The 14,035-nt window shown below is 42.9% G+C and overlaps 1 protein-coding gene across 2 annotated transcripts in view; it reads right to left on the bottom strand.

The window, feature by feature from the left end:
- slc35f3b (solute carrier family 35 member F3b) overlaps positions 1-14,035 on the bottom strand; it is a 55,078-nt gene that overhangs the window by 7,613 nt on the left and 33,430 nt on the right. For both annotated transcript variants that reach the window (XM_027016532.3, XM_027016533.3), the window contains one exon: positions 4,785-5,127. In XM_027016532.3, coding sequence (XP_026872333.1) covers positions 4,785-5,127 — 343 coding nt within the window. The remainder of the gene's footprint in view (positions 1-4,784; positions 5,128-14,035) is intronic.

The following is a 14,035-nucleotide window of genomic DNA, read 5'->3' as shown; positions in this document are numbered from 1 at the left end:
CTGTAACTTTTCACCATTGTGTAATTTGTGTTTGAAATAACTGATATATAAAGATATATTGTGCCCCTGCCATTATGTAGTTAGCTTGTAAAGCTTGAGGCAGGTGAGGGGAACCTCGTGTAGTGCAAAAATAACGAGAGTCAACAGCAACACTATTTATTTTGTACAATAAAAGTGATGAAATAGAATTGTTGTCTTCTGAATCTGTTCTGCCTGCCCGACACTACGCTGGTATTAGAGGTAGAATTGAGGAAGACTGTCGAGATACAACAGAGATACAACAGAGATACAACAGGCATGTGGATGATGTTTAAATTAGCTGCACAGTTCTGCACCTGGTCACTGGACACGGACCCAAATCAGCTGGGTCATCGGAAGGGTAAAAGCACTAGAAGCCTGCCTCAAATTATGCCCGGGGATACGATGAAAACACGTCGTTGAAGACAGAACTGCGGCTCCGGTTCATGAAACCCGAGCTTCTCTGCCACTATGCCAGTGCCTAAAGATACGCCACACCGAGCGAGGCGGCGAGGTTAGAGGCTACACCTCACATCAGTGAAGTGACTAAGTGATAATGAAGGTGAGATATTGAGACAGGCAACAGGGTGAGGGCACACACAATGGTCACATACAGCGGGCAGGAAGTGACCCGAGGCACACTACTGCCGAGAACCAGTCTTCAGCCTGGGCTGCTTGGGTTCGTCATGCAGCCCTTGTGCCTCCTGCTATTTCCATTATCCGAACATGGCTGTTACCATGTACTGATCATTTAGCAACAAGGCTACAGAAAACTATCCAGACGTGAGGGTGGCATTAATCAAAACTCATTTTAGAGGGACTTGCACCATCGACTAAGAGTTCTGGTTCACCAAAACCCAAGACTCGGGCATCATTGGATCATTGGTAAAATATCTTTGAGACTGGCTGCGCGCCATTGCAGTTAGAGTACACCAGTTCCCCTACTATCCAGGGCAGTGATGCACCTGGGAGATCCTAGTGGAGTGTGATGACAGGAAGCTCAGAGCCAAGCAGCATCTTCAAGAAGACTCAGATGGTAATGGACACCTTAGCAGTCTGAAGTTGAGGCTCAGGAGAAAGGTAAAGAGGAGTGCATGAAAGCAGCCTAGCAGTGGGGTAGAGAGAACTGGATCAGGAGAAGTCAAAATGCGCAGACCCCACAGGACAATGTGGCAGCCCCGCACAGGGCATGCCGATCCCACGCACCACACCAGCTTAGCTCTGCCCAGTTGCTTCCCCTCCACAGCTGCAGCTATGACCAGCAACTGTGTGCCCCGCCGAGAAGACTTTGGAGCAGTGGGGCCAGGTGACCCTGGTCTTTGACCAGTGTTGGTGTCTAGTAGTTAACTAAACAGCCTGTGCTGCGTAAACCACTTTGCTAAATTGATATGGAGGCAAACGTTGGAGAAGGTGGCTAAGCCAATCTGCTAAAGTGAAGACTGCATGGCATTTACTCTTTCATATCCCTGCAAAAATGCATCAGACGATGCTCTTAAAAAGCATCAGATATTGCACTGTCCATGAGCTGGAGTTGCCAGTTGTTATTCTCAGCAGTGCCACAATATGGTTCCATTCCTATCCTATAAATGTACAGGGAATACAATATTACACAGCTATCAACTGTTCAAATGAATGTGAGGTCAAGGACCTTCAGGGAAGTTCACTCCATTACCAAATTTGGCCACACTCCCATATCAGTCCCTGAGAATTGGTAGGCAGCCACTTCATAGAGACGGGCAGGTTGTTAATAGCCAGCAGATGGGGATTTGTTGTTTGGAGTTTGTGACGGGGATAGGGTGACCCTAACCCTGATTTGTTATCCGATGTCGCTCAAAATTAGGAATCTGTTAAAGTGGGTCTGTGCTGCTAATTGGAACATGGACAGGGAGAATTGTTGCTCCTATGTCTGAGTGAAGAGGCTTGACACATGTTTTTATGTATCTGTTGAATTACAGTTCCACCATGATGGTGAAGCTCATTGCAGTGTCACACATGTCCAGTAGTCTATAGGCTAGAGCAACTCTGATAGGGAGAATATATATTTTGAAATTTTGATATGCCTTGCAATATACACTGCCTGGCAAAAAAAAAGGTCTCACACACTTTTCGTTGGACCGCCTTTAGCTTTGATTATGGCACACATTCGTTGTGGCATCGTTTTCACAAGCTTCTGCAATGTCACAACATTTATTTCTGTCCAGAGTTGCATTAATTTTCCCCCCAAGATCTTGTATTGATGATGGGAGATTTGGACCACTATGCAAAGTCTTCTCCAGCACATCCCAAAGATTCTCAATGGGGTTCAGGTCTGGACTCTGTGGTGGCCAATCCATGCATGAAAATGATGTCTCATGCTGAACCACTCTTTTACAATTTGAGCCCAATGAATCCTGGCATTCTCATCTTGGAATATGCCCGTGCCATCAGGGAAGAAAAAATCCATTGATGGAATAACCTGGTCGTTCAGTATATTCAGGTAGTCAGCTGACCTCATTCTTTGGGACCATAACATTGCTGAGCCTAGACCTGACCAACTGCAGCAACCCCAGATCATAGCACTGCCCCCACAGGCTTGTACGGTAGGCACTAGGCATGATGGGTGCATCACTTCAGCTGCCTCTCTTCTTACCCCAAAGTGCCCATCACTCTGGAACAGGGTAAATCTGGACTCATCAGACCACATGACCTTCTTCCATTGCTCCAGAGTCCAATCTTTATGCTCCCTAGCATATTGAAGCCATTTTTGCCAGTTAGCCTGACTGACAAGTGGTTTTCTTAAGGCTACACAGCTGTTTATTCCCAATCCCTTGAGTTCCCTTTGCATTGTGCATGTGGCAATGGTCTTACTTTCACTATTAAACATATCCCTGAATTCTACTGTTGTTTTTCTACAATTTGATTTCACCAAGTTTAAGTGATCTCCGATCACGATCATTCAAGATTTTTTTTCTGACCATATTCCTTCCTCGAAGATGATGTTTCCCCACTGTCCTTCCACTTTTTAATAATGCGCTGGACAGTTCTTAACCCGATTTTAGTAGTTTCAGCAATCTCCTCGGATGTTTTCTCTGCTTGATGCATGCCAATAATTTGACCCTTCTGAAACAGATTAACATCTTTTCCACGACCACAGGATGTGTCTTTCGACATGATTATTTAACAAATGAGAAGCTACTCACTGCATCAGTTAGGGTTAAATAACTTGTTTCTAGCTGAAACATAATCACCCATGCAGTAATTATCCAATGGGAGGCCCTTACCTATTTGCTTAGTTAAATCCAGGTGGTGACCTTTGTTTTTTGGTCAGGCAGTGTATTTTAATCACATTGGTGAGCGCAAAATGTAACACTTCATCCTTCATCAATCTGACCATGAATATATAGGATGAACCACTAGCCAGAACTTCTACTCTGTCAAAAAATCTAATGGCCAAGATGTTCCAGGCACAATCTTATAATATATAAAGCATTTCCCTTAAGTAGCTAGTCTGTAGATTCAACAAGAACAAAGCTGGCTGTTCAGTATTCAGGGAACATGGGTGCAAGGTAGGGGCATTGTGGGAATTGTGTTCAGTATTCAGGGAACATGGGTGTAAGGTATGGACATCTTAAGGGAAGCAGAGAAGACAGCTGTGCCACTGAGATTCCGTAGCGTGTGTGATGCGTGACAGTCCCTGAGTCTCCCTAAATTGTCGCAGCAAAAGAGATATTCATTAAAACAAGGTTTCCTCTTAGAAGGAAACTTGATGCTGCTGGGGATGTTAATAAGCCTTTAAGCTCATTGAGACTTAACCAATTAGCACATTCAGTTAGGTCTTACATAACATCACAGCAAAATTATCACAAGACAAAGGCCATGTAAATGCAATGAATAGAAAGTTTTTTAAAAAGGATTTTGTATTGAGGTTATCGTGGTGTGGAAATGTTTTTTAAAAATTGTTTTTTTTTTTTTAATTGAGCTTGTTACCCAGTCGAGGTCTAGAGAAAGTTTCAGGTATATATGCGGTTCATCTAGGTGCCACTGCATCTATTTTACACCAAACGTCATTATTAGCATTTGTGTAGGAATGTGTGAGGGAATTCATTTTGTGCGCTGTGAAAGTTGCTGAGGTAACAAAAAAGAATGTTTACAGGGAGGTTCAACAGTGCATTAGATATATTAATAAGATCAAATATAAGGGAGTATAGAGATTCTGTGTCCTTTCAGAATGATTTGTGTACAGGGCAGAGGCCTCTGTATAGGTTTCTGCAAAGGATCTTGGGTAGGCTTCAGTGGACCTCAGTATAAGATATATTACCTCTCCAGCAGGCTCTGGACTGTATAGAAAAACAATCTTCCTTAGGAGTCTTCTCTTGGATTGTAGTGGCAACGGGTTCCAATTGGTGTGGGTTTTGAATATCAGTTTGCATATTTTGACTAATGTATGGTTTGGATGTAATGGTGGACAATGCAAGCACTAAAATGTAAAAGAAGATGGGGTGAACGCAATCACTTCCGACAAATGTGGGTTCTTTGTTTGATTGTTAGACATTCTCCAGGGGGTGCCTCAATAATGCTTGTTAACATTAACCTGCAATAAAGGATGGGACCACTTATTCTCCAATTATGGAGTTTGCATCTTTCTTTTCTATTTGAATGTTTAACATTAAAACTAGCTGATAGGGTTTACTTAGGAACGACATTGCTTAAAGTATAGCTTCACATTTTCTCTCTCCAGTTCATATTCCAGTGCAGCTTCATATTCCAGTGCACTACCTTCAACATACCTGAACCTTTGCTTGGGCGTCTGCCTCTCTGGACCCTTGCACAAATGGCCAATGTAGTACAGAGGGAAAAAGAGGCAGTTCCATGTGGTGGCAAACCACGTGATGGTGAAGGGTGCGTCAAACTGCTTGAAGGTCAGCTTGGCTAACTGGGTGAAGCCAGCCCAAGATGAGCACACGCATATCACCATGGCCACGCCCCACAACGCCTTGCGCACTTGCCCTGCAGATACACGAACGCAGCAGTGCAGTGTCTGCCTCCCAGCCCCTGACTCCGTCCCTGGTCCACTTCCAGACGGCTGTCTGTCCGCTGTGCTTGCCACATTCTCCCGCGGCCGGTCCTCTCCTGCACACGCAAAAAGACAATGCACCATGGACATGTGGAAGCACCTCACCTAGACCATTTTTTTTTATATGCAAAGCACCTCCTGCACCTGGCTTGTAACTCACTTAAATATTCACTCACTCACTCACGTTTAACATATTTTGTCACAAGGGGACACACTTAGCACTGAACTAGATTTAGAGCTTTATATCAGTGACACTGTGTGTCTTTGTTCTTTACTAATGGACGATGTAAAGATGTTCCTTGATCATCATGTGATCAGAAAATAACATCTGAAATCTGAAACAATCTGAAAAACGTAGACGTACACGAAGCACAAGAACTGAAGTACTGTCTTCAGTGAGTAATGTCCAAGCACTCACACTGAACACCTTTCAACACAATAGGGAACTTTATCAGCATCGATTCTTCCTATTCAGACATTTGTGTACCTTTGTGCAGTTTATGTAAAATTATATTCACATTTTGTATGTCCTTCTTAGAAACTAAAAATAATCCCGTTGCATCTTACATGAGTCAATAAATTAATTGGGCCTTTAAGTAAAATATCTGGTAATCGAGAATAGCTAGGAACCCGAGCTCACTTCACATTCACCTATTCACCTTCATTCTCGCCGATGATGTCAGAGACGCCAACACCCAGAGCTCAGTTTTAACACTAATCCTGTGAGACTACTAAGAAATCAAATTTTTTTAAAAACATTGCACCGAATTAGTTATTTTAAAAGTTTGTAATATTACCACTGTTTTTTGAAGGTAAATCTGTTCTCCTTCAAGTCTTCCTGCACTTAATGAAGGTCTTTGGGAACAACTTTGCATAATGCTAACTGGCTCCCACGTCCACATTAATTAACTACTAAATGTTATTTTAGGTGGGGTAATCCTTTAACCTCAGTCTATCAGAATGATTAATTGTACGGTGAATTGGGATAAGACTCTCGTGCAAAATGAAACTTTACTCGGGTAGAATGAGCAAGGGAGGAGCACTGAAATTAATTCCCATGTTCAAATCAGAAGAACAAGCCGCCCGTTTTTCATCTCCCATCGATCGTCTAGGGTAGAGTCGCATTCCACAGGTACCGCGAGAGCCGCTGTGGGAACCTTCTGCTCTTCCCAGTCACAAGAGCTTGTCAAAGAGCCCCTCTTTTTCACCGCAGTCTTGCACAGAATAAACTATCAGACTGATGAGACAGCCAGTCCGAGGTGGAGTATTCCATCTGTCTATACCTGCTGAGAAAGCACATCGACTGCAATGTCATGAGCCCTCAATTCCTTTCGCGGTGATTCCCATAAAGCGTCACTTGCACTTTTTTTCTTGTAAATTAGCAGTCCTGTCTAGTCTAGTCGTTATACATCTTTTCTGAATTCTCAGTAGTTACTACTATAATCGCTAGTAGAAATCATATAAAATTGTCAACTGCTATATTTTGTGCTTTATTGGTCTGGCCCAAACCAGTATAGAGGATGTAATGGGTTAAATAACGGGCATGAACGATGCATTTAAAATGTATATTACACGTGCTTTTGACCCCAAGGTGCGTTCACAAGCATATATATCGCTAAATGTGTTCTAACTTCTAAATAAGTCACCAGTATGTTAGCCAATCAGTGTCACAGTTCTATTCATATTTTATTGAAAAACTGCATACTACCATTCAGCCATATGATACTCATGTTACGCAGTTAGATCATGATTCAAATCATGCATAACACACAGAAAAGGCATCATATTGTATGCTACACACTGCAAGGGAATATTTGAAGGCTGGAATATTTTTTAAAAAGCTGTATTTGAAATCTTCTAGTACTGCCACTCAAAATAAAAAGATTTCCTTTGCTTTAATGCAGGTAAAATGTGAACAAAATCACATATCATGCAGTGTGGAAGAACTTAGTTGAAGAAGTGATTTATAGAGCATAAACATCTTTGTAGTGACCTTTCCTATAAAAGCCATAAAATGTCAATGAACTGAACCATCTGTTTGTCTAGTTCTGACATTTATTTTATTGTCCCTAATAGCCTTCATTCACTTTCAGCAACTTGATCATTGTACTGAAGTATATTCAGTCATTTTTTCATGGCATTTAGCTGATGCTTTTTAGCCAAAGCAACTTACAGTTATGACTGAGTACAACTTGACCAATTGAAAGTTAAGGGCCTTGCTCAGGGGCCCAACAGTAGCAACTTGGTGGCAGTGGGGCTTGAACTAGCAACCTTCTGATTACTAGTCAAGTACCTTGGCCACTGCATTACCCTACTACTTGAGAGTTAAGTATTCCATAAACAATCAGATGTGGAAAAGAGCTATAGCCAGTACAAACAAGGAAACATTTGGAAGCGCTTCAGCACATAATTACAGAACAACCTGACTTTTAAAAACAAACACAAACAAAAAAATGCATCATTTTAATTGAGAACACATTATAATACATGATTATGATGGACTGCATTGATGCAAAGCATTCCAACTTAAACGTCACGTCCCTTCACTGTGTGGTAAACGGAAATCAGGCAGCTGTTTCATTCTACAATAAATAACTTTTCTTAGATTGCTGTTGACTTACAGGGTTTGTGAGAATTGTTGTAGTCTGTAGTATATTTTGAATTGAATGAAATTCATTGTCGTAGTCCAAAGATCTTAAATCAAAACTTGTAATAAATAAATAAATGAGTACTGTTCTTTATTTTAACAACCTTATTTATTTAAATGGATTTTTCAGTGTTCTTTGATTTTTGTCCTAAAGTTCATGTGGTTACCTTTCACATTGATCTCTGCTGGATGACACAAAATGACATGTGGTTGGGTTATTTAAAACACACACACACACACACACACACACACACACACACACACACACACACACACACACACACACACACACACAAATATTCAGACACATCCACAAAGACATAATAAGGAGATTTTGATTTCAGAGATATTTTTGTCTTTGGTTCCATTTCACCTACAGACCTGTTCTGTTTGGGCATCTGTTCTGTCTTTCACATTGTTCTGGCTGTTGATCCAGATCACAGCTTAGCCTGATCATGCAAACATGCTGGAAGACCCAGCCAATCAACTCCTGAGAGATGGATCACTGGGCTAAGAACATTTTTTGAACCGTGCCATCGGGCCCACTCCCTCTACATCACACACATTCGCTTCCACACTTGCACTGATAAACTGCAAATAAATAAAACATGAACCATGTTCTGAACACAAGGCCCCTTGTTTGAAATGAAGGGGCCATGAATCAGCTAATCTAAGCGATACTGGAAAGTGGGAGCAATTTGCATATCATTTCGCCTTTTCAAGATGCAGAGAAAGGAACAGATGTGTCGGGCCATCACAGGTAGTAAAGGGCTTCTCGGTGAAGAGCTGAGATGAGTGTACTTTTAGATCGATAGGAGCAATAAGTGACTGAGTGAAAAGGACCCTGGATGGATGACCTCGTCTTAAGCATGATGAATAGAGTCAGCAGAAGTATGTCACTCATCTGCTAATGGCTAAACATTCGGTCAGTTCATTAATTATCATTAGCGCCCGGTAGGGACAGAGCACTTCCGGCAAGCGGAGGGTAGGCAGAGCCACCTGGCTGCACCTCCAGGGTCAAACCATTGACTCTACGGGACAATATAATTGGATTCAAAAGGTCAGAGGCCTCCCTGGGATTTGAACCTAACAGCACCCGCTTGTGCAAACCCACTTTACGCTTCCCATCGGAAGGCCCCAACGAGTCTGGAACCACAGTGGAGAAACTGAAAATGGGGGTGGCATAAGATGACCGTGTAATCTCGGTCGCCTCCATGCCGAACAGGGAAATGGCACAATTGCTGCCTCTCATGGTTGTAAACGCCCTTTCACGTAGTCGAAGTTTATTTTCAGTGGTGGCTTGCTGGTTGAGGTACATGACTAGTAATCAGAAGGTTGCTATCTAAAGCACCACCACTGCCAAGTTGCCATAGCTGGGCCCCTGAGCAAGGCCCTTAAACTTCAGTAGCTCGATTCAGTCATAATTGTAATTGTGTTCAGTCATAATTGTAAGTTGCTTTGGGTAAAAGCGTCAGCTAAATGCCCTAAATGTCAAATGTTAAAGTTCAGCGTTCCTCAGGAAGTCAGCTGACAGGTGTCTGATTAAGTGGAAAATACACCTGTGTGTGTGTGTGTGTGTGTGTGTGTGTGTGTGTGTGTGTGTGTGTGTGTGTGTGTGTGTGTGTGTGTGTGTGTGTGTGGTGTTGCAGCCTTCATGAGCTCTGCGCCTGCTCGTCTGACTTTGCAGTGCAGCTTTCTCTTGCTGATGACCGCACGGCCCCCAGCACAGCCCCCAGCACGGCCCCCAGCACGGCCCTGACCCCTGCCCCCTCCTTCCACTTCACCAAGCTCGGGCAGCATGAAAAAGCATGCCCCTCGGCCTCCACCACCACACCCACCCACACCGGGAGGCAGCCATATATCTCAAGGAACATTTTTTTTCCCCTGGGCATTGATCCGTGATGCGCCGCTTCTGAAGGGACTACCTGAATTCACTTCAGAATGCAAGACTAGGGCATAAATCTATAGTGCCCTACACCATAGATCTAAGGGAGGAGATCTTTACTGGTCATCTACTGGACATTTTCCTGGATGTGTCAGAGCGTCACGTCTGTTCCGATAGGTGGCCAGCACCTCACTCATCTGCTGACTTCAAGGGTGCAAGGCAGGATGAAGAGCGAATGGCCATGTTTCAAACTATACTGGGTCATTTAAATTACAAACTATTGAGCACTGTTGTCTGACACACCCACTCACTGATCGTCTGTAACATGAATTATGTAGCCGTAAAAATTTACCATTGTATGTCATGGTCGAATTGACAACTATTGCTGATTTGGTTTGAAGAACTCATTTATAAATAGAATTAAAATATTGATAAGTCATCTCACATGGTATAGTAAAACAAAATTGATCAATAGGGGGTGCAATAAGAGGTTGGCAGTTTTATGGGGGTGCGGGTCGACATTTCTGCCTCACATCCTCCTCTGATCATGACCCGATTGTATGCATCAAAGAAGCTGGAAAAACAGTTAAAAACAGTAGAGTCGCTTTCAGCCAGTCCGGCAGTGTAATAATCTCCTTAAAAGTCTATTTTGGTAAGAACATAGAAAGCTTTTTTATAGTACCTTTTACATTCTGACACTGCAAAATGTAAAAACTGCACAGCACTGCAGTGCAATGCAAATAACAGTACATTTCAAATGCAGTGTGCTTGTACATCGTTTTAAGTGAGATGTGAGGAATCAGAAAGATATGAAGAAGTGGCCACTGGCTGGTTGTCTTTTTTTTACTACAGTATTTGGTGCAGGCACAGAGTGAGCTACAGCTCAGCTGCTAGAAGCCTGTCAATCACGCTCTTACTGAACACGTACTGACTCAACTGCCAGTGCGGATGGACAAACAGGAAAGGATGTAACCACACACACACACACACACACACACACACACACACACACACACACACACCACTAAGCACTCACAACCACTCCAGCAAGCTGTGTACACGTGCGTTCTAGGAAGAGCCTTGGTCAAAGGTCAAAGCTCAAGGCATCGGCCTCACCTAGTCAGCTTTACCACAGTAACAATTCCATAAGCATTACTTTTATCTCATTATAATGTCATAATGTCATTGCTTACTTTCACTACATAAAATGCTTTGTATATTGACCTTCCCCCCATTAAGAAATTCTACCTGTAGCTTCGGCACTGCAGTACTCGAATTTGACAGAACGACTCGACTCGTTCGAGACCGTGAACAGGCCACTGAGCAAACAGTGAACAAACAGGCAGTAATCTAAATGCACTAGATTTAAATCTATAATTAACCCATCAGCATTTCAATCAATTACCTTTCCATTCTGAAATCTAACTTAACTGTACGTATGACCTGGCACCAAAAATGCCAGTTACTGCTACTGTGTCAAATCACACACTCTGCCCCCGCGCCAATCACAATCATCCCCCCGGCCCCTACAAAACAGTTCCCCTCTCTTTATACATCTCGCCCTGTGTCAAAGACAGAGAGCAATTTAACACACTGGCCTCGGCACACTTTTCTACAGATCGATATTCCATAGATTAGCCGTGAGTCCCCTGCCGCATTTAACTGATGACCTGCCACTTTCCGCGTGTCTCCTTGAACCGAGCTGTCATCTTTGTTCCCCTGGCGGCAAAATGGCTAGGTTTACAGAGCGTGTTTCCACATAATCCAGTAAGAGACAACACAAGGGGTTTGAACCTCATGACTGAATTAAGAAGGATGCTTCTACTTCTGCTAAAGCATTATTAGAAGCTTTATGCGAATATACAGCAGCGCTGCTGAATTTGCTTGGTGTTTGTCTCTAGACTGCCTTAAGAATATCGGTTGTGTTAGATCCCTTATGAGACAAAGACATCTGTAAGGCATCTGTAAGACTACTTCATACATCTGATTAAAAGCAGTAACCTTAATCTCTTTAACCACATAAATGTCTAATTTAAGAGTTCTGGGAATCTTCTGGTTGGACATTGACAGAATAAAGTGAACTTAAAGCACAGCTAACATCCTTTCCAGCTTTCTTTAGGTTACACGCACGGACGTTTCGTTGACATCTGTGACATTCACAAACCTAAGGTACCCTTGAGTCATGGCAAAAAGAAAGCAGCCTTCCAGAACTCCCACTGTACTGCTCCTTTAAGCATGCCAGCGCCCCCTGTATGTGTTCCAGCAAGTGTGCAGCCATTTAGACTCGGCTGGAGAGAAGCCCTAGTGTGCTCTTCCCCCCCTCAGAAACATGCTGTCCCATCAAGGGGCTGCTCTAGGAATGCACAAGACCCAGGCCGTAACACTTGCATGCTCTGCGTGGGGATTTGGCTGACTAATTGATAAACAATCGAAAACATGCGCCGAACCCGATAGTTAGCACAGCGAACTGGGCTTGACCCAGTTCGCTGGGCCCAGTGAACCTGGCCTAACTAGGCACAAGGGTTCCGTTACCGCATCTGTGTGCCCTGCCGATTTACACGACGCATGCCCGGTTATGGCGTTTGCAGATGTCTGCGAATGGCATGAAAGAAAAACGCAGGCTCCCTCGCTCCCTTTTCAGTTGTTCTTTGGGGGTGAAGAGCGACGCGGGCGACGGCAGCTCCGTGACTCACTCCGCTTCTTTTCTGCAGTCATCTGCCTCTGGTTTCCTGCACCAAATACACTGCCTGCCAGGATAACGGTAAATGACATGGTTACTGCACCTGTCCACATCCCAAGAATATAACCGTGTCTGACAGCTGGCATCAGTGTAGCTAATTACCATTAAATATGGCTGGACAATGATATGAGAATTAGATGGGAGAGTGAAGCTTAGTATGTTATATTTTGTTCATTACTACTGCAAAAAAACCCAAACAAACAAAAAACATGATTTCAGTTTCTTTTTTGCATGCCCTCACATAATGCTGGTCTGTCATGACTGAAGTTTAATATGACACCAGCTAATAGTTCTGAGTTTGCAAACAGAATTGTTTTTGTGACTTAAATGCTGATTGCGGTAAAGGATCCCCTGAGACACAAAACCTGAGTGAGTGCTGAAACCTGACTAGGCTCAGTGGGAACAATAAACATTACGCGTGCACACATGCGCGCGCACACACACGCGCGCACACGCACACGCACACACGCGTGCGCACACGCGCACACACACGCACACGCACACACACGCACGCACACGCACCTGCCTGAGGAGGAGGATTCTGTTTTATGCATTTTGACACTGATTCACAGTAAGTGAACTATTTTGTCTAATTACATGCTGCATTTATGTACATATTGGCTGGACAAAACCGGAGGAGAATCAGGCCAACACTTTGATATAAACTACTGTGAAGTGGAAGAAAAGTAAAAAAAATAAAATAAGTTCAGAGTCCAGAGAGCTCGTCAGTATTTAGGTGCCGGCCTTTTTTGAACAATAATAAAAACCAGTAAAATATCTCAATGATCTCAAAGGAGAACTGTATACAAAATACCATAATTGTGGCATTTACTTCCTAACTAGAGGTCACAGAATTTCATGATAATGCTGCTGAGCAGAGTTATTTAATATTTCATCAAAACATGTCAAGTCCATTGAAATGGAATGATTGATTTAATTCCTGTCTTAGTCAGCTAAGTGTGAGTGAAATGCATATGATAAAAGAGTATCCCATGACACACTACAACGGGCAAGGGTCCCCATGTGACTTAATCAAAATACACAAATGCAACAAAGGACTGCATGTCTTGTAAATACTATACTTTTACTACACCACTACACTGCTTAGCCCAAAAACTGTTCTGTATGAGGCACTCTGAGAATTTGGAAGACAATACGAGGTTTCACCCATTACCTCGGGGAAAAAAAGATGGGGAAAACAGAGCCGGAATGTACTTGACCAAAATGGGTCAAGTCCGAAAATCTCCTCTTTCCCTCTGATGTGTTTAGATTTCAGATTTAACAAAGCCCTGAAATTAGCAACATTTGGTCCCCGAGAGAGTGATTCATTCTGTCAAGTTCCAAATAAGTGAAAGTGATTTTTTTTCCCAATAAATACAAAACAAAAAACAAAGTTAGCCAACTAGAATGATACTTTTGAATGATTACACTTTTAGCTCTGCGCCCTCGGCCTTCCGTCATCTGTGGTAATGACACAGAAGCCAAGAAAACAAAGAAACACGCTGCCACTTAATGATTCTGACATTAGACATTTTGAAATTGGCCAGCATTAAATAACTTTTGGAGTAATACAGGAAATAAAATATTCCAGAACTGACCTTTAAAGTGCTTAAGGAACGACACGAGAAAAAGTGAACTGAAGGTATATTACAGTTAGAGGAGAATTCTGAAAGAAAAGCGCTGCTTTTGGTC

Source organism: Electrophorus electricus, chromosome 5 (genome assembly GCF_041902795.1).
Source record: "Electrophorus electricus isolate QZ-2024a chromosome 5, ASM4190279v1, whole genome shotgun sequence".
Lineage (NCBI taxonomy): Eukaryota > Metazoa > Chordata > Actinopteri > Gymnotiformes > Gymnotidae > Electrophorus > Electrophorus electricus.
The sequence above is the reverse complement of the archived record's forward strand: the minus strand, read 5'-3'. Positions and strand labels throughout refer to the sequence as shown.